The sequence below is a fragment of the Mya arenaria genome, chromosome 13 (assembly GCF_026914265.1).
Source record: "Mya arenaria isolate MELC-2E11 chromosome 13, ASM2691426v1".
Lineage (NCBI taxonomy): Eukaryota > Metazoa > Mollusca > Bivalvia > Myida > Myidae > Mya > Mya arenaria.
Window position 1 is genome coordinate 67,925,731 of NC_069134.1, and position 21,801 is coordinate 67,947,531.

Consider the following 21,801-nt stretch of genomic DNA (forward strand, 5'->3'; position numbering starts at 1 on the left):
ATGATAATAAATGATTTTTAACAGTTCTTCTTAATTCACAGGTAATAAAGGACTAAATCCCACTAAATCCCATCAGAAAACAAAATTTGAATTACTTTTGCAATATGTTCAAGTTATTATCTGCTTCTCTCTATTAAGAAGGACCCTGTGTTGAGGCCCCAACATTCACTTCCCCTTAGCTACATGAACAGACACCAGTACTGGTTTCTACCAAGGAAGTGAACTGCATTCACAAGAGCTATTAAACATTTTACTGTCTGGTAGCTGTCTCAATTTGCAAGGGTGAACAGTATGAATCTACTTATTCCTCACCTTTCCTTACAATCTCGAGGCACTGCTTGATGGCCTCATCATGTTTCCCGCGGGCAAACAGCATATTCACTTCACCCATGTCCGCCTCCAGATCTTTTGGGAGATCACACTGACGCCTGGGACGCTTACGTACCTGATTTAGACAAAATCATTCTAAAATATTCTTTATTAAGAAATATTACACCAATAAACTTTCAAAATATTTTCTAAAGAAAATAATATTACAGAAAAAATACACCACAAGCTCCTTGGGGAGTCACACTGTTTCTTTTTATTTTACAGTGTTTGAATTTAAAAAAAAAACCTAATAGCATGGATATTTTATGTTTCAAAAAAGCATAAATCAAAATCAACATATGATAATAACTTTAAATGTCACGTCATAAAGACAGTTACAGTAAATTACCAACCTTTTTCCTTGGCGGTTCTTCTCCAATCTCTGAAGAAAAAGTGAAATGAACATTATATTCGCCATGATATAACTGTTAAACTTTACACAATAAGATTATAATCATTCACTTGCACTTAAATTTACTAAAGTTTGTTCCCTAAACCTAAAAACAAAATTACACTCATCCTGAAAAACCTAATAATATCCATCCAATATCTTATTGGCAAATACATAAAATACATTGTCATAAATATTGAACAGACAAGCATAGTAGTGAAATTTAAAATAAATCAACATATAATTGTAGCATTACATTATGGAGAAAAGTATGCAAACTTTATTGGTTAAAAGTCAACCAGTTGATAAGATCATAATGAAAACTTAACAAACCACTATTAAGATAATTTTATCAACATGATGGAGTATCAATCCAGCTACAAACCATACCATCAAACCTTGAAATCTCTTTTTTTTTAACAAAATCACTTACTTTTCCTGGGAGTGGGGACTTTAGCTGCCGCCTCCTCCATCACATCTGGTGACTCCTCCGGCTCCTCACAGACCACTTCAACATGGATTTCCCTCTCAACCTCGTCGCTGGCTTGCTCCATGGCCTCACTGAACTCCACAAACGAGATCTTCCCTGAAATCATATGCAGAACAATGTAGAATACTGACAATTTGTCAAATAGCATAAATTTGCTTTGATATTGATATAAATATATAAAACATCTGGGAAAATAAACTTAAAAAGTAGGGTGCTTACCCATGAAGAGTAAAAGACATCAAAATGTTTTCTGATAAATGAAATGAATGGCAATGAAAAACATGTTAAACTATGTAAGTTATAAATGTATAGGAAATGTAAGATATTAATCGACTGTTCTGCAGAATGGCAAGTGTTGAACATTCATGAATTCAAACCACCAAAAAGTAACTGATTCACTCTTAGGTTGTTGCATTAATCTTCAAGTTAAGTAGATATCTATTTACTGTAATTTTACAAACAGTCAACAATTACTAAGCTATATAATATATCTTCTAACATTCAGGACTAGAGATGAACAAATTCACAGGACAGCCGTTAACTGTTTCAATGATTATTTTTGGCCTTTAAATTCTTTAGCTGTTTAAGCGCTTCCCAATGCCAAATAGAATATATTTTTCCAATTTTAAATGCATAGAGATTGGTCAAATTTTGCAAAAGATTGACACAAAGTAATAGACTTTTATCTTGATATGTATATTTCAATCATATGAAATACCTTATAAAAAGAATTATGTACTAATCATCTAATTTTTTCAGCCCAAATTGACCGTTTATGTCCAAATTCACAGACCATGGTCATCTTGGCAATATAGCCAAAGGCAAAGCCCTCATGTATTTATAAAATAAAAAATAAACCTGCAAGGTACTGTAAGGTTAACTCTGTATCAACTGGAAGTCCTAAAACTTTTGAAGTAGACTCCATAGATGTTGATGGCTTCACAGCATTATCATTTGGCTCCTTCTTTTTTGTCTTTGCATCTCTTGTCACTCCAAAACTCTCCGCTGTAACATCAGTCACCATCAGAGATTCATCAACTATTCCTTCAGGTATATCATTGTCATCATCGCCGTCATCTTCAAAACCATTATCATTATCTCCATCATCATCGTCATCATCATCATCGTCATCATCATCATCATCATCATCATCAGACATGTGAACCAAACCTCTAAGCTGAAAATGAAATTAAGAAACACATGTCAAAACTACTTGTCAACTCGTCATTATCATTTATGCTTTGTCCCATAGAACCTTAAATACAGAAAAAATTACTTAAACTGGACCAAACATGTAGCATTGAGGAAAATTTACATTGGCCTCATCATTTGTATAGATTCAGGAAAATTTACATTGGCCTCATCATTTGTATAGATTCAGGAAAATTTACATTGGCCTCATCATTTGTATAGATTCATATTGTATAACACGCAAGGAGTTAGTTACTTTAGCGCTTAGTCTAAAATAATAGACATGTTATACAGGATTCTTCCAATCCCTAACGTCTAAACGGGTTTGTGCAAAAACTGGGTGGGTTTGAAAAATATTGAAATTGTATTAAGTGAAGTATTTTATGTTTGAAATGGATAATAAAGGTTTATTTTCATATTTTTCCATGTAAGTACAAAGCTATTTTACAGAAAACAAGCATTAAACAATTGATCTACCTTTCCAATACAACGAAACTTGACTGACACAGACAACAATTATGCCAAGTGGAACAACTCGACCCAATCGTAATAACTCGGCCACCTCCGACAGGCTTCGTGATAGACCTCATAAATACAATCGTTACAACTCGGCCATGACCGAAGAGCTCTGATAGTTGTAAAACTGTGAACTGCAGCCTTGCGTTATGTTTTGAGAGAATGAAATAAAGAAAACCCCATCAAACTCATAATTATTCATTGGATATTTATTTTTTGTGTACGGAACTAATATAAAATAACATTATCTAGTAATATTTCTTGTTTTTATGATATTTTATGGACGCAATATGCTTTAACCCGGAATCCCGATCGAAACAACTACCCACTTTTGGTACAAAACAATTTGTACGTGAAGGATTTGCCATATCAAAAATCGTAAAAAACACAATCTGAGTCAATTTTATTTGGGTCTAAACATAAAATAAGGTCAAACTCAACACTTGATATTACATGTAATGGTACCACTATTGAACCAACTTCTGCTGTTAAATATCTTGGCGCAACTATTGATCAGACTCTATCTTTTGATTCTATGGCTCGTTCTATATTAAAAAAGGCTAATGCAAGATTGAAATATCTATATCGAAAGAAAGGTTACCTTACACACCAAGAAACTCCTTGTCATGGCCTTAATCCAATGCCATTTTGATTATGCCTGTTCTATGTGATAACATGGTCATGTCTTTAGAATAAAAAACAGCATAGCCCCGGACTACATGGGAGACAATTTTATCTCCCAAGATACTGTGCACACACATAGGACAAGGTTTTGTCAGAAAGAGGCTTATGCTGTCCAGAGGTCAAAGGTTTTGGGTTAAAGTCCTTTTTCTTTTCTGGTATTTCCTTATGGAACAATTTGTCATCTTGTATCGCACAGACGAAGAAAATACCTGTTTTTAAATTGCTAGTAAAGAATCTTTTTTTAGATAATTTGGCATAATTAGTTATGCTTTAAAGTTTTTGTTTTTGTTTTTTTTCATTTATTTATTCAAAGATTTTCAGTATAGGAACTATTTTAAACTTAACCTTGCATTTTATAAGTACTACATACTGTCATATTCATACATACTGTCATATTCATACTATATTGTGATAATTATATTTAACTTTCTCAACTTATAACTTTAGGTAACTAAATTATGTAAAGTGACTGTGATACAACTACGGCAATATTTATTTTAATGCATAAAGACTTACTTTTAATATATTTGTGCAATTTCGATTACCCCTATATTATTACTTAAAAATGCAATGCCTCCCTATGCCAAGCCATCAAAACAAAGGACCACAATAGAAATAAGAGTTTTCTCTTTTTTTTGTCATTTGTGTCATCCTTGGTTCGGTGTGCCTGTCATGGCTATTGAAAATATCATGTATGTATAATGTTATTTACTATACATGTTGTTTATTTTAAATATCCATGCATGTGCATTCCTTACTGAAATAAATCCATGCATGTGCATTCCTTACTGAAATAAATCTGTCTATATCTATCTACAATCAAATATCCGAAATGTATCCTCATCCGAAATTTTAACAGTGCAAAATTCGTAACACTAATTCGCGACCTTACTCTTTCATTCATTTCCTCCCAAGTTTTCAGTTGTTCGTCGGTAAGATCTTTACCGACGTTTGAAAATGGATTAGCCATGGCTAGTTAACATGAAATAAACGATAAACCTTTAGCATATAAGTAATAAATGCAGATTATTGTTTTTTAGCATCAAGCCGAACAAATCTCCGATTGAAGAGTAGCATCCATCGGGAGCCAGACAAATCGGCCCCTTACCAAATCGGCCCCTAAGACGTTTCGGCCCTGCCACTTCGTCCCCTTAATTAAAATGACTCGAGACGTTTCGGCCCCTTAGTGATTTTCAACAGAGACATTTCGGCCCCTTAATTTTATATTATTTTTATCTTGAGTATAAAAAAACAACATTGCAGGTCGTATTATAAATGTAAATGAGATCTGTAAATAAGTTGTAAATAACATCTTTAAATTTACAAATAGACAAATATGCATGAAAAACATTGATATGACTGATATAAAAAATATAATTAAAATCTAAATAACTATTAATCCTGATTTTTAATATAAAATGTTAGAAAATCTAAGAAAGTTTATTTGTTATAACTGTTAATTATTAATTGATCATTAAAGACTTCAAAGAAAATGTGTCTTTGAACCATGCGTTCTTTACAAGGCAAACGTTAAGTGTTGTGGGTGTGAAAAAGACATTCAAAGACGTGTGAATGAATAATTGTCTTTAATTTTTTAATGTTATTTACAGTTGATTAAAGAAGATTTGAGTCTACGGGATGGGGACGATTTGGTAAGGGGCCGAAAAGGTAACCGTTTGAGCTCGGTGCCGATTTCGTAAGGGGCCGATTTGTCTGGTAGCCCATCCATCATGGCGGCGCCTACAAAATAAAATTTTGTCAACTTTGCTTCAAAACAGAGAAAAGCTATGGTATGAGTAAGATTGTTAACTGTTCAGTTTATTTTTGAAGCATGTAAGGTTTGTTCCTGAATTTTGTGTGATGTTTATTTTGTTTCATGTTTTAATTAAGCAATCCTGTCAATCAGTTTATCAGCTGTTTAGTCTCTAGTCTAGTCTGATTTTATTTTCTACAAACTGTCAATCAGTTTATCAGCTGTTTAGTCTCTAGTCTAGTCTGATTTTATTTTCTACAAACTGACATTTTATTACATTTTTCATCTGATAATTAAGTATTTCTTATCTAGAATCATTATTTCATTCATAAAATATGACAAGAAAATGGTTAAGGTATTGTCATACTCGATATGAGGCCTAATTTCAGCCCATTTGCAGCCCATAGAAAAAGTAAAATAATTCAGCGCTGAGTTAACAGCCTGCAGCGCGTTCAGTAGAGATGTTTGCGGCGAACGTTTGCTGTTTGGTTTCCTGCTTAACGTGTATGCGCTGCGTTGCAACAGGGATACAAAACAAAACGTTTGCCAGCGTTTTGTAAACACTCGCCTGACTGAACGCACTGCAGGTCTTTTCAAACCAGTGGCAAGTGTTGTCTGGCCTATTTTGGCAACCTTTTATAATCTTTAAAATAATGCATAGAAAGCGCATAATTACACATTACATGACATGTAAATTGAGAGATTCTGTATATATTAAGATTATTGTTTATTTAACAGGGTTTCCGCCAGCCCTTTATGGCTTGTCGGGCTCGATGTGCCTTCCGCTGGCAAGGCCAATTACCGACACGCGTTAATTATGCCGACATGCTTTAATCCGCGTAGCGACAATCCTTATCAAAACAATCATCAGTTTTGACAATACACGATTTTGTTGCGATTGCAACGGTTGACTGACAGCCAGAAGGCATGTCGGGACTATTACAGCATTTGTATCAGCCATTCAGGATCGACGACAGCATGAAGGCGTGTCGGTGAGGTTCAACAGTGCCAATTAACCAAACTCCTCCTATTCTTTATCAGAATGGGAATGTGTGAAAAACACCACTGTCGTATTTGCGACCTTCATCCCTATAATCATCTATGAACGCAAAGTAAACAATAAGTGTTAATTGATTTCGGTAACATAAATCATGTGTCGTTTTATTTTGTTTCTTAATCCCGAGTCTGTTTGTTAACCAATTATTAAATTATAATTGAGAACCGTGTTAAGATATCTGTGTTAATAACAAGGGTTATGCTATGTCGTCGTAATTAATTGAGTCGCGTTCCCGTCTTGAAAAGTGTAAAGTTATATTTTGTGTTGCTTATTATTAACCTTTGATTATTTTATCGTTCTTTTAATTTATTTAGAAAAAAGAAAAATAAATCTGAAAATACACATTACATTCCCTTTAAGTTATTATTTAGCCAACCTGGCTTTAAAAATATTAGCTGTTGCAGCTTTAGATACGAATACACGAGCAGTCGCTTTGCTCCGGGCTCTTTTGTGTTCCAGCATGCAGCGTGCTTTACACGTTTTGCTGTGACGTCAACGGTGTCAATATAAATAATACCCGCACTAAACGAAACATGAGTCGATCAATATCGTCGATATTTTATTGTCAGAAAACTTGAGAAATACCAATAATCAAGGAAGAGAAACCATTAAACCTTTTCACAAATAATTTTAATGTTAATCAGACTTTAGTTGGTAATTCTAAATCATGGGAACACAACTGTAAACTTGTTTAAAATGCAGGAAATTGCACCATTTTGGATACGAAAATATAAAAAAAATCGACGTCGGAAGGGGACACCCCTCCCAAACCCTCACCTTCCGACATGCCTTATGAAATTCCTGGCGGAAACCCTGTTTAATTCACCAAAAAAAGGCGCAGGATTAAACGCAGAAAATGTTGCGAAGATAATATAAAAAGAGAAGGGTTTTAAAAAATGCAGATAACATAAACATAGAATGCCATGGTGAAAGGCAGATAACATATAATAAGAAGGATTTCTTTGAACAAAATAGATTAAGTGTATGTTGAGTAAAAAGACAACAGCCGAATACTGTAGACTACTGGTAGTGTTTTTTATTCATATAAGAATTTATCATGTGTAATTTTATTTAATTGAGAAGATATATAAAAGATAATAATATGCCAAATTGGTAACTGGGCTGAATTGATGCCATACCTGGCCCAGATTGGCTGATGATATAGCACAGCAGTGTTCTCACTTACTCACATTCATGACTATTTGGCAGTCCTCCACGGGGCTCAAAAATACTGAAGTTAAACTCTAAAGGGTGGTCTAATTCATAATTGTCTAAAATTGGTCTTTAGAATGCACACTTTTCATATTCAAGTGAGAACCCTTGCACTGACTGAATGATGATAATGGAAGACTGACGGGAAATACCAGGGCTTTTTATCAAAATTTGGGATGGTCATCATCTCTGATTAATTCTGAAATGCTTGCAAATTTATTATTTATCAAAGTCTTGACACATTGTGGAAAATATATTGGGTAAAGTCTCACAATGCAGTTGGTACAGAAAACCATTATAAACTTCTGTTTAGAGCAAGAGGCAAGCAAAGCTGACCAGCCTGTGGGTTGAGAGTGATGACGATGATGACTGTATCATCTTGGACCCCATACCTGCTTCCTGCACAGGAGGAAAGAAAGCTGCTAATGTTTCTGTTGTAAAAGTCAACAGCACAAAGGTTGGTCATTTAATAAAGTCAAACTTGTTAATTTCAGACAACTTGTGTTCAAACTAAGGATGCAAACGTCCAATATTCAATATTCGTCTGATCGAACATTTGATATTCACATGTCTGTCGTAATCAGTATTTGAATATTCTTTTTTTCTGTTGAATAAATCAAATAATAATAAAAAAAAACACTTTTGTCTGTAACTGTGTTGTTCTGTTTAAAGTTTGTTTGTCTTGTTTTTACAAAAATTGGCACATAATGCCAGAGGCATAATAGGATGACAGTACACTACACAAAAAATTCGTCCATAAGAAAACTGAATTACCGAATATTCAAATATATCAGTTTTCCCATTTGTTTGCATCTCTAGTTAAAAGCCATTCACTCTGCTTAAATGTTCAGGCTCACTTAAATTTAAAGATCCTTCAAACCTTTTTTGACTAAATAATACATAGATTCAAAATTTGCTCAGTTGAATGTATTTAAACAAAGAGACTTAAACCTGTATCTAGAGTGAGTGGGGGACAACTTTACTACTAGACAAACCTCCCCCTCAATTTAAGTTTTAACAAGTTACCATCCAGTTATTTGTCTAAAAAAGCTAGAAAATTATACAATTCATTATGGCTTTAAAGTAATTTTATCAAACGACTGACATTATAGAACTACTTATGACACCAATAGATGTTACATTTATTTTAATGTCAAATTTCAGAAACCAACCCAATGGGTTTCATCAGCATTTGATGGATTTGGAGACTTTTCAAGTAGTGCGCCAAAGTCAACTTATAAAACAGTTTCCAGTAAACAGCCAGGAACCTCCAGCCTCCAGACTAGATTAGCCCCAGGCAAGAGGCCGCATGAGGCCATAAGTACTGGGGATTTCGATGGAAACAGTAGGAAGACAGTGTCCAGAAGACTCAATGTAAAACCTGATACTGCTCTCTGGTCAGAGAAATATGCACCAGAAACACAGGCAAGCTCTGTCTGGATTTAAGTCAGCATCCCCTCAAGGCCCATTTGGAGCTTCAGTGCAACATCCCTTTATTAACGCTGAGCTGTGACTCCAATATGGTTTAAATGCTGTGGCATGCTTATTCCCGGGCACACAAAATGTCATAAAACCTGCATTCTGACAGTCAAGTAAAATCTCGAGCGCTTCTAGAGACGATTTATGGGTAGCGTTATGTAAATGTCTTAGTGCCAAAGTTTTCCTTGAGTTCAGTCATCTTAAACCCGATGAGCAATTAATCGAACTTTTAACTGGTTTTCCGCAGCTATCTATAGAGGACACAGTTAGAGTCAAGGCTTTCAAAGCGGCACTTAAGTACATTAGGATCCTGTATAAATACGGATACAACAAATAATAACTCCAGTGATTATGACCTAGACTTTCGCTTTTCGTCGTTTAGGTTATTTTGGGCTAGCACGGTAGAAATTCAAAATATAAACAAGAAATTATAATATATGTAAACAAATTATTAACAATAAGACGTCGTAGAATGGGGAAATGTAAATGAAATTACAAAACTATGTCTCATTCACTGTATAAGTACATAGTTATCATACAGTATTACTAGATGTATTATTTATAGTTATCCTTCCTATCTGATATATTTGTTTGTTGTATATAGTTTATGTAAATTTTTGTTCAATATGTTTCTTTGTATTATGTTCTGTTTATAATGTGTCATGTCTCTTCATATCGGAGGAAATAAAGAATCTCTCTCTCTCTCTCTCTCATTAAGCATGTCACAGCAGTTAAAGAGCATAGGGATATCAACAGTAAAGCGCAGGCCAATCAATGGGTTGTTTATCAATGTCAATTAATTTTGATTCAAAGTGCAAATTAAAGTAACTGCTGCATTGAGTTTTTGTAGAATACCTTTTTTATAACAACACCACTTGATTGGTTTAATCAATTACTGATTTGCTTGGAAGGATTAATGAGCATTCAATAAGGAAATGGAAAGCCAGTCTGTGCAAAATGGCAAAGCTTTTGCATACTGTTTTTCTGAAAATTAATATTTTTATAATGATTAGTGGGGCATCTAGACACAAAATCTGGTAGTCTGAGTGAATATTTAATGAGTCTTGGACTAACTTGAATGCCGAATCAGTTTGAAAACGTAGCAGATATTTAGTGAAATTGCTCTGTTGAACAATAACAGTAAAACAATGCTTGACAAAACAGTGAGGAATCAATATAAAAAAACAACCTAGAATTGTTTTCTGAGCTATATGGTAATTGCATTTTCGCTTCTCAGGCGGACTTAGCTGTTCATAAGAAGAAGATATCAGAAGTTGAAGACTGGATCAGCGGACATCTGAATAAAAAGAATGTAAGCTAAACATTATTTGGCAAACATTAAATAAATAAATTTTTCACTTGTTTTCTTTTCAACATATTTTGTAATATTCAGGCACGCTTGTTTATTTGTTTCATTGAATAAAGCGTTGTACATTCAACTTGATAATGTTTTATGCTGTCAAATTTTGAAACAATAGTAATATTCCTTGAAAATAAAAAGTTTTCATCTTAAATACACAATAGGCTTCTCAGACGTCATTAGTGTCCGATGTTTAATTATTCCAAGCATCGCATTGTTCATTCTTTAATGCCAGTTGATTGTCCTGACTCCTTATTTAGCTGTTCCCAATCATTCTGTTGAAATACGACCAACAGGTACAGGAAGGACGGCAATAGTATAAGTACTGGGGCTGTATTTAATCTAATTCTGATTGATATCTTTTAAGATATGCCTCAGTGATTTCATTCAGTCCATTGGGCAATTAATTTTACAGTCCAATCAAAACACTCAGATTCTACTCATAAATTTAAGTGAGATTTAAGTTGGCTATTGAAACCAACCCCTGGCAAGTCAGAGTGTGCTTTTTAAAGTGTCTAATGTTTATTTAAATGTTTAATCTCCTTTGCCTTTATCAAGATGCCCCGCAGATAATTCTGCTGACGGGCTAGCCGGGACAGGGAAGACGGCCACTATTCCTGTTCTAGCCAGACAGTTAGGCTTCGATCTACATTAGGTTCAATGTTGTTTATTCTTTAACTTCTTGATGCTTGCCTATATTAAGGTGCCCCCAATCCTACTATTGACCGGGCCAGCGGGAACAGGAAAGACTGCCACTATTCGTGTTCTGGCCAGACAGTTAGGCTGTGAGATCCATGAGTGGTCCAATCCACTGCCAGGCGACTCGTATGATAGCAGCGCCAGCAATGATGACTGGAGGTCAAGTATGTATCTTTTGTGTGGATATTAGGGATAATTAATTTTAAATAGAATAATGAAATAGTAATTGATATGTACATGTTTTTTATTCTTGCATGGCAATTTTTAACAAAACATTTTTCAATTACAGTGTAATATTTATTTTCTGGTCCTTTAGGACCAAAGAATGTGCCTTGTTGATTCTTGAATATAAAATAACACTTAAGTTGGTACATGGGGGGCATTTACAGTGTTCCACTTATCTTAAATGACAGTTAACAGTTTCTCTTTAACCATACTGCTGTTTTCAGACTTTGGATATTTTATGCTTCAAAAGCTCTTCTCCCAGAATAATTTGATATATTTATTGATATGTTCTAAAAATTAACCTATATTTACAACCAATGTTACAAACAACTTATATATTTTTTATGTGTTGCATGCATTTCTCAGGGTCACGGGTGGAGGCCGGTATATCGGGCTCTCAGTCTGCCCAGTTTAAGGAGTTTCTGCTACGGGCCAACAAATACAACACACTCGACATATTTGGGGGAGGGGGCATATCCACCACGAGGCTTATACTGGTCGAGGTAGGACAGAGTTGTCTGATCAAGGTTTAATTAACAAAACAAACAATGATCATATCTTTTGGACAAACATCAATACCACTCAAAATTAAATTGCTTAATAGTATGTTCATGTTCCAGGTGACTAAGGCCACTACTTTTATATAAATTGGTTTACAAAACCGGCGGGTCTAATTTTCCGAAAAGTACAAAAAAAAAAAAAAAATGAATTTCACTATTTTTTCAAAATTATTTTCCCGACCGTATTGATTTTGGTGCAAAACGAAAGAAAAACGCACAGATACGAGTACGAATGCAGTAGATCTCGACTGGTTTGTTGTTCCGTGGCCGTATTTGCCAATTTATAGTGATAGCATGTGAGCCAGTCAACTGTTATGGCAGCGCTGATGGCAATGGCGGAATTGACGACAGCAGTCATTCTTTGTATGAAATAATTAATTAAAATTGCATATTTTAATTAATTATTTCATACAAAGAATGACTGCTGTCGTATATAATAACAATGTTAAAATAACAATAGCAATAAACATTGGCAAATTTAACAGCCGACACAAACAATAACTGTCACGTGATTGTTGTTATTCCCCGCCAATTTAGGTCATGAAAATATTGTTGTTTATAGATAAAAAATAAAATTGTCAGCGGCTGCCATCGAATTAGTAGACACAAATATCTGTAAATTATGTGTGAGAAAAACATTTTATAGCATTTTATGGTTAAATATCAAATAACTGTGCACTAAGTGTGAGTGGTGAAATCGAAAGTAAAATTTCTAAGTTGACACCAGTGACCTAGTTTCACAAGTTCGGTCGATGGTGTTTATGGATTTGAAATCACAAAATGGTTTGGAAATACTTGTTATTGAGTCAATGTTAAGCTTGTGTTTATTCTAGATTAGATGTTTATTCATGTTTGGGTTAATAGTAGAGTAAAAACAATGAAAGAGTTCAACACATGTCTCAATGACATTTTAATACTAATGCCATGAGTTGTGTGCAAAACATTTAGATAAAATAACACGGAAAACTATTTTGAATAAGTCCATTTCAATTTGTAATGAACTTGATATTTCTCTATAAATGAGATTTGTTGTTGTAACCAAGGAATACTCTTTAAAATGAAAAATAAACAAGCATGAAGTATAGATGCTCTGTGAACTCGTGTATACACAAAATGGCGGAGTTGGAAGAAGATGAAAATATCCGATACATAATTATGGATTCCTCTGTTACTATCATTGGTACATAAAGTTAAGTCACATGCTAGATTTATTATTTTGTTATGTGATTTTTATGTATTGATGTGGTAATTTGCTGCAAGATTTGAATTTGAAATGGATTTGGTGAACATCCCATGGTAAATATCCCGGTCCGAAAATATCCGAACTAAGCATGGATCGAGTTACACAACTAGGACCCACCATGGTAAAGGTTATTAAAACTCAAATCTAGGTCTAGTTTGGTTTTTAGTTTTTCAGGAATTGCTTTCACAAAGTTAAAGCTCAAATGTCTTCATAAAATGTTACTTCCTTATTTACAAAATTTGTAATTATTTCACTTTATTGGCATTTTCCAATATTAAAATAACTGAAACAATGTTTAGAAAATGGTATGTATTGTTTTAATACAGTGCAATTTTTTGTATTTTAATGCGTAAAATTGCCTTCTCTTTTCTTTCAATTTAATATTGTTCAGTTTAGTGTTCTGCATTCACTTTTGCTTTAACATACCCTTGAAGCTTAACAAATGTCTTGCTGAGTGATATTCAATGTATCTTTGATAAAAAGTGTAGTTAATACATGTAAACATGTTTTATAGTCAATTTCATTGATGTTTTATATGCACAGTATGTAAGATTTAAACTGTGTGTTTAATTAGAACTTTGAAACTTTGAGTGTATTAAAACATGCATTAATAGCAGTTAAAAAATTTAAAATGTCATGTAAATGATATAAATTTTCAATGTTTTTATGTTGTTCTCTGATTTTTACCTTTCAAGAGTATGTTTTGGGACTTTTTTCCTTTTTTTTTTTTCTTTTTTTTCGACCGCCCGGTAGACATTTTTCCCAAAAAATTTTGTAAACCAAAAAATAAAAAAGGAGTGGCCTAATTGTTTTATTCATTATTTGAGTTAACCATACTTATAGCTCGTTAGCATTTCCGAAGAAAAGCTGTTTACTACATAGTGTTTAAGCTAAAGCGGAATGGAAGGGCGGCCCGCCCTGCCCTTTTTTGACCCCACCCCGTTGCCCCTTGTTACACGCCCTGTCATATTTTTCCCGCTCTCTTGCGCCCTTCTGGCCATTCAGATCGTTGTTTGTCACAAAGTTACGCCCTTAAAGTATTTCATTGGTCAATGTCGCCGTTTCCTTATCTGTCACAGATTAGTGCGTCCTAAGGCACACGACCGTCATCACCGCGGACCAGATTAACGGTAATTCACGCTTATAATCAGGATGCTAATTGCTGTTCATTATGACACATTATTCCTTGTCTGAGACATCGAAGTTGTACCTCTAAATATCGATCTTTGATGCCGATGTTGTTACAAATTTTATTAATTTAGCCATTTATAATCGGTAATCTCCTAATCAACTAAATGGGTCGTCTATAATCCAATTATCGAAACGTCCCATTTTAACCAATCAGAGAAGACACTAGTCAAATGATTAAAAGTTTGTTAAATTGCGATAGAAAAACGAACAATTGATAAAAAATGTTGTCAAGCATTAGCAAACAATTGATACTTGCAGTGTAAAAACAAGGCACACTGAACAGTGTTTCATTCGAAGCAGACGGTCATTGAAAAACAGACGGTGGCGCTAAGAAAATCAAATACTTGACTTCATGACCAATATTTGATAGTTTTTGTGTTGAATGTTCATAATGAAAATTTGTTTTGTAATCTCAAAACTTTTTTATTTGCTTTATATAGCGTTTACTTACAGTATTTTCCTCATTTGTACGATGTTTAAAAGGAGAAGATTCGGCGAGTCACCGCCATTTTGTCATAACATTTTTCGGAGTTTATTTCTCGATTTTCTAGTTCTATTATTAAGTATTAGTGAGTTTTTCATGAAGGATAGAGATTTTAAATTTCATTTTGTTTTAAAATGTCAGCATATTGGAATTTATTTAACCAAAGACAAGTAAACAACAGCAAAGCTGAATGTGACATTCGTACCCCATCTTGATCGTACCAAAACAAGATTCGCCCCCTGCACTTAAATATTTTTAACAGCTCATATATAAGGCCATTCTGATTGTTTCAAATGGTATTTTTTTTAAATGTCTTTGTTTTTATTTTAGACGCTTTTTGGAGGTAAACTTTACAGTGCAAAAAGGAGACTCTAGACAAGTACACTTTTGATAGGCCAAACAAGAACACTTTTTTTTAACATTCCATCTAGTAAAAGCAATCAAAGTAAATTCTCCTTAAAGTCTCCCCACTTCTCCCTAATTTGACTGGTGGGAGAAGTGACTTCTCCCCAAAAAATCAGCCTTGTGAGAGCCCTGGTGACAACAACCCGAGATGGTAAAGAAAGTGTCTGAAGTGAAAATGAACAAGAAAGAAGAATTAAGAGTATTCTGTAGAAGATATTACTACAATGTGTGCATGAACATGCATGTACTTTGATAAGGTACATGGTCGTTTTACAACAACACAAAGCTAATATTGTGTGCATTGTTTTTCATTTTAAGAAAGCACCGTGCCCTTTTTTTGGCCCACCCTGCCCTTTTTTTGGCCCACCCTGCCCTTTTTTAGGCCCACCCTGCCCTTTTTAATTCCTGGCTATCACACTAACTACATGAACTGCATTATCATTCTTTCACGGTGGTACATTTTGTCTTTACATCCATTGTATTTCAGGACTTTCCAAACATGTTCTACAGAGATGCGACTGCTTTTCACAACATACTACAGTAAGGTTATATAATGAAAAACATGTTTATGTTGTTGTTAATCTGTTGGCAGTTCAGAAAATTTACTTTGAGTGTTGTTAAAAACTTTTCTTCGTAGAATCTCAAATTAAGTCCAGGGTATGCATGAAACATCTTGATTTCCTAACTAAAAGATGCACTCTTACTCCCAAATAAGCAGTACCACAATTAATACAATTGTTTTAATTTACCGAATAGGATGAATAAATATAAAAACAATGATTCTTATGAAGGATACAGTGTTTATTTTGACAGAAAGGTGCAGAAAACAGTCTTGTCTGATCATTAACTCTAAAAGCCTTTGTCCAATCATCACCAAATTTGGGCTGTAGTTTGTTGGCATAAATATTTACGTTTTTGTTAAAAAATATTCCACACTTTGATATTATACAATTCAACAAATTGACTTAAGTTAGGATATGACTAAAAGTGTGTTGTGAGTACCAGCTCACAATTTAAAATATTGATGTTGCCCAGTATGTGGTACTGTCTGTCAACTCACTGATCATGTAAATCAGTTTCTATAGACTGGACAAGAGCATGTCCTATTTTCTGCCCTTGCAGGCGGTATGTCCAGGTTGGAGGCAGCCCTCTGGTGTTTATTGTCAGTGACAGTACGAGTGGAGAGTCCACAGAGAGACTCCTCTTCCCACGGAACATACAGGATCAGCTTAACATAACTAATATCAGGTAAAGTCAAAGTGTAGTATGAACCTAAATATATCAACAAGAATATCTAAAAGCAAAAATGTCTTACAGAAAAAATTGTTATGTCTGTAGATAAATAAATGAACATGTGTCAATACCTAAAGTAGTTACTGTAAGAAAATTGGGGTGAGGCAAAAACAGGTAGGGTAGGTAGGATTTGTTTAATATATTGGAGAATTGTGTTAATGTAATCTTCTGTATAAATCTTTAAAGGTTTAAAACAACTTTTAAAACAAACACTTAACCCCCTAAACGTTTTGGGGTTTTTAGGCCTGAGTATTCTAGTGGTATAGGTGTTGGTCTCTCTCCCCATGATCTTTTGATACCCACCTTGAATATAAATTGAATTCAGGAGTAGAATGTAGAGTGTTTGGATTGGACTGTAAAGTGAATTGGCTAGCCTTCTGAATGGAATCTCTGAGGCATTTCTAAGCATAAAAACTATACTGAATATGGCTGCTGGGAAAGGTTTTCTTAAAAATAATGACACTGTCTTGGTTTTTACCCAGGAAAAGGACCCAAGAGTGATTCATATCAGCTATCAACTTTATTTAGTTTCAAGCTAAAATAAGGTACTTTAAACAAGGAAAATGAAAGTTAGATTCAACAAAACAATATAAAATGTTACCATGATATACCTCACTAAATAAATGCCTTTTTCATGCCAGTTTTAACCCAGTGGCGATGACGAGCATGACAAAGTTTCTGACCAAGATAGTGACGGAGGAGTCACAAAAAGGCAGTCACCGATTTACCATCCCTTCTAAGGCTGTTATCGAGTCGATAGCCATGGCGAGTACGGGTGATATCCGGGGAGCCATAAATGCTCTACAGTTTGCCTGCCTCAAAGGTGATACTTGTCATGACTTTTTTTGCTTATTCTTAAGTCATCATATTTTCAAAGAAAAGTTTTTCAAGTATCGGCATGGCCTTATGATGTCATGGTTGAAGCAGGAAATATGCCAACAGTTTGGCAATGACTCAGATATTCTTAAATACTCAACTTTAAAGTGAAACCATGGCAGAAGTCATGTGTAGCAATTCCATCTCTCTGACTAAACTGTTGTTGAGTTATTGCTCCTTGTCCACTGAACAGCAAAAAAACTAACAAGTTTTTCATCAAATACAGTTGTTTTGCTTTGTTGGATCATACATTTTTCATATTTTGTGATTTAAAGAAATAAAAGCACTTTTAGCTTGTTTGTTGGCAGATTTCTGCGGATCTTATGGCTAATGGGACCAAAACCAATAAAATGTAGCTTTTGCTAGTTATTTTATTTTTTCTTAGTATTGACACTCCAATTTCTTTATTGTAGAGCAAGAACTTAAACCTTGGCCATTAACATTCAAACAATAAATTACTCAATTGAAACTTGGTAAACATGTTGCCAGAGACAATACGCATATGTATAGCAAGGGGCATAACTCTAGCTGTAATAATTACTGAGTTATGCTCCTTGTTTGAATAAAAAACAAAACTGATAAACATTGGTATTCACTCTGCATTACTCTTGTTCATCATGATGGTAAGAGAATATTTCTGTAAAGAATTCAGAATGATCATGAGCTACTCAAGAAAACAGGAGCATTTAAATGTTAATATTTGTTTGTTTTTATTCATAGATACTTGTGATTTGGCGAGTGCGATAGGCAGCAAATCAAAGCCCCGGGGAGGTAAAAAGTCTGGCAGCCAGCGAGGAGGAGGGATGAAAAAATCGCTGAGCAAGAAGTCAAGTTTCCAACGCGAGGAGGACTTCCTGTCTATAGGGGGCAAGGACACATCTCTCTTCCTGTTCCGAGCTCTAGGGAAGATTCTCTACTGTAAACGTAAGAGATTTTGTTGGGCTGCAGGACTCTGCACTAACAAGTAAATTTGAACTATCATAAACTTTAGAATCTTGTTTAACGAATGCTTGACAAGTAGATAAGTTTAAGTATTCAATTTTATGACCTTTTCTGCAGCTTCATTAACAATCCTTCATTAAGGGTAGAAAAGGCAGAAAAAGCGAAACAGATTAGAATGTGTTAAGAGAGCAACGACATAATAAAATATTTGTTGATTTTGATTTATGTTTTGATTCATGCACTCCCTCCATTGCATGGCTGTGACTATGCACATATTAACTGCTCCATGTATTTCCAAGGAGAGGAGCCCCCGGCAGACTCCCCATCCCTGCCCCCACACCTGGCCCATTGCTACAGGGACCCCCTCCAGATTGTACCAGAGGTAGGGAGTGTTTCAAACATTGGCTATATTCTTTGTCATGTGATATGTATTTATCAATATAAAAAGTATGTGTTATCCTTGCCTGTCTAAATGAATAATGTTCATTCTTTACAGTTAAAGGTGTGTTTTTATGCCATCATGTATAGGTTTGCACATGTCTGTCAGTTGACCAGGTCTTCTCCAAACAATAACTTGACACCAGTTTTACCTAAGACCATGAGTCTTCACTGGTATAGGTTGCCATTGTCCAGGAGATGACCCCTATTATTTAGGTCAGTTGGTCAAGGGTCATTGTCAACAGTTTTAAGAATTGTTTCCTTTACTTTCATAAAAACTTTGTGCAACCATTAAACTATAACACCTTTTTTGTTTAAACATCTTTGTTTAATCATGCTTCTGACAAGGCTACACTTCAAGGGCATAATGTTTGGTATCTCTTGTTTCTATATGAATGAGGGTAAATTACCCCCTAGTGGAAAGTTTGCAATTGTTAAGTGACTCCACAAGTTGAAAATTGTAATTTTGTTTAATCCAGGAAATTAGTTGCATCGGTTGTTATAAAGACATTCACATATATATACAACAATGCCTAATATGTATTTGAATCTTTCAAATTAAGAGATTGTTTCTGTCTAACTTTGTTTACTTTGTATTATAAATGTTGCAATTCACCATAAATTAGATAATATGTCATATTGTATTTTGGAATGGAGACCTTAAACTATTAATACTTGTTTTCATATACTTGTTTTCATTAATTGATGCTGTTCGTACCTACAGGAGGTCGTAGAGAGGTCACACCTATCAGGTGACTATTTCGGGGCTTACTTACACCAGAATTACATGGAGTTTTTCTCCACCATTGAGGATGCTGTCACAGCCAGCGAGTACCTCAGTGACGCAGACTACCTCACTATTGACTGGGCTGTAAGTTTTGATTATTTTAAATTTAAATAACCAGCTTAACAGTAGTAATGGACATTGGTTCTGTCACATGTTATTCAATTCATGAACTTAACATTTTATGCCCCCCTTTGAAGAAGAGGGGGTAAATTTTTTTGCACATGTCGGTAGGTCGGCCGGTTGGTCGATCCGTTGTTAGACCAAAGCTTGTCCGAGTGATAACTTAACAATCTCGAACCTATGGTCATCAAACTTGACATGAAGGTTGGGCCTGACCAGTAGATGAACCCTATTTATTTAAGGGGTCATCAGGTCAAAGGTCACAGTGACCTTTAACACAAACTCGACAATGCCTGCACCCATGGCCCTCAGACTTGACATTTAGGTAGGGGGTGACCAGTAGATGACCCCTATTGATTTTGAGTTCAAAGGTCAAGGTCACAACTCATATAGGTCATTAAAATTTACGTCATATTGACTTATTCCCTGCTGCTTAGAGGATACATGTTAATCTGCAAATATCAGTCATCATGTAAACATGATTAAGAACTGTACCTACTATCCTCACACTTTGAATGGTCATAAACTGAAAACTGCCTCAAAGCCATCCAATGTCAATGACAAATCCTGGTTCATTTCAGTCCATTCAAATTTCATTCAATATTCCAAATATTCATGACAACATGGCGCTCGGGGGGGGGGGGGGGGGGCCTTTGACTAATATCTCTTGTTATTATTTATTATATAAGCAACAAAACATTGGAGTTTCATATCAAACAATGACAGTTATAAACAGTTAATGATTATTTTTCTCGAAAAAAAGCGTTGTACAAAAAAATCTGCCTTTAAAAAAGGGCCATAGGGGGTTGCAAATGTTGGTAGGTTGATCAGTCTGTAGGCTGAGTCTTATGTGCACAATGATTGAGAATTGCCTGACCTATGACCATGATACTACAGTGGTATGTTGCCCTAAACTTGAAGACGTCCTCTATTGTTCTTGTAGTCAGAAGGTCAAAGGCCAAAGTGACAGACAATGTTGTTTTGAAAACTTTGTTTGTGTAATAGCATAAAAACAGTTTGACTTAGGACCATGAAACTTAATTGGTAATTTATTCTTGACCATATCAAATTTTGGGTCAGTAAGTCAAAGGTCAAGTTCACCATCTTTTATAAGGCATATCTTTTGAAACCACATTGATATAGTATAACTATTATTTATGACAAAGAGGCTTTCAGGGGGCAAATTATTTTTTATAAATCCCTTGCTGTATTTCAGTCGCGTTCAGCCCTCCAGCAGTATGCAGCTTCTGTAGCCACCCGTGGCATCATGTTTAGTAACTCTACCCGGGCCCGACACACCGACAGTGGGGGTGGGGGGCTAGGGTGGAAACCCCTCCATAAACCACAATGGTACACTGCCAGTAAACAGGTTAGTATATTCTGGCATCAAGTGGGAAGAGAAAATTACAAAAATGTCATTGGTTGAAAAAACCTGGTCAAGGTCACAATAAAAGGTGAATGAATTTAGCCATCCTTGTCTGCTCTATATTTTTAACTCCCATTGATTAACTTTTGTGAATCTTTGGGAGAAATTATTTCAAAGTCTCTTTAAAATTACAACTTCTCTTCTTCCAAATTACAACTTCTGAACAGTGTAAGACTTATTTAGTGTGTTATAAACTTATTAATTGTGCCCACATACTGTTGAACCATGTTTTTTGGAAATTGAAATATTGTTTTGATTTCAATGTTATCAATAATGGCTTTATGTATTAAAGGCTGATCTCCCTTCATTTGGTAATTTTGGGGTATAATGTGAAAAAACAACAACAATGTTTCAAAGTCTGAAGAGATAAACCCCTTTAAATGTGCTAATAATATCTTAGTTGGGATATTTTGCACTTGAATTATATATCTCAGTTTAAAAAAATCCCTTTAATACCTGTATTAAAGAATTTGCTATAAACAGTGAAGCACACAATAGTTATTTCTATAAAGTATAAATACCTTTGTTCTTGTTTGATTTATTCATATACATTTTGAACTAGAAAAGAACTTTAATCCTTTGAATGCTGATTTTGATGACTTCATTTTCA

At 34.7% G+C, this 21,801-nt stretch overlaps 2 protein-coding genes across 2 annotated transcripts in view; one reads left to right on the top strand and one right to left on the bottom strand.

Annotated features, from left to right (window-relative positions):
- Window positions 1–4,709, bottom strand: part of LOC128214093 (general transcription factor 3C polypeptide 3-like) — a 47,852-nt gene extending 43,143 nt beyond the window's left edge. Inside the window, exons 1-5 of the mRNA XM_052920345.1 lie at window positions 4,534–4,709; window positions 2,109–2,427; window positions 1,194–1,346; window positions 723–751; window positions 313–445 (exon numbers count right to left, since the gene is read on the bottom strand). Of these exons, the coding sequence (XP_052776305.1) occupies window positions 313–445; window positions 723–751; window positions 1,194–1,346; window positions 2,109–2,427; window positions 4,534–4,611 (712 nt within the window). The 5' untranslated portion in view covers window positions 4,612–4,709. The remainder of the gene's footprint in view (window positions 1–312; window positions 446–722; window positions 752–1,193; window positions 1,347–2,108; window positions 2,428–4,533) is intronic.
- Window positions 4,710–5,352: 643 nt separating this feature from the next.
- LOC128212775 (cell cycle checkpoint protein RAD17-like) overlaps window positions 5,353–21,801 on the top strand; it is a 31,400-nt gene continuing 14,951 nt past the window's right edge. The window contains exons 1-13 of the mRNA XM_052918082.1: window positions 5,353–5,431; window positions 7,977–8,120; window positions 8,828–9,088; window positions 10,380–10,454; window positions 11,206–11,365; window positions 11,793–11,929; window positions 15,797–15,849; window positions 16,432–16,557; window positions 17,244–17,425; window positions 18,199–18,402; window positions 18,720–18,802; window positions 19,583–19,729; window positions 20,982–21,134. Of these exons, the coding sequence (XP_052774042.1) occupies window positions 5,429–5,431; window positions 7,977–8,120; window positions 8,828–9,088; window positions 10,380–10,454; window positions 11,206–11,365; window positions 11,793–11,929; window positions 15,797–15,849; window positions 16,432–16,557; window positions 17,244–17,425; window positions 18,199–18,402; window positions 18,720–18,802; window positions 19,583–19,729; window positions 20,982–21,134 (1,728 nt within the window). The 5' untranslated portion in view covers window positions 5,353–5,428. The remainder of the gene's footprint in view (window positions 5,432–7,976; window positions 8,121–8,827; window positions 9,089–10,379; window positions 10,455–11,205; window positions 11,366–11,792; window positions 11,930–15,796; window positions 15,850–16,431; window positions 16,558–17,243; window positions 17,426–18,198; window positions 18,403–18,719; window positions 18,803–19,582; window positions 19,730–20,981; window positions 21,135–21,801) is intronic.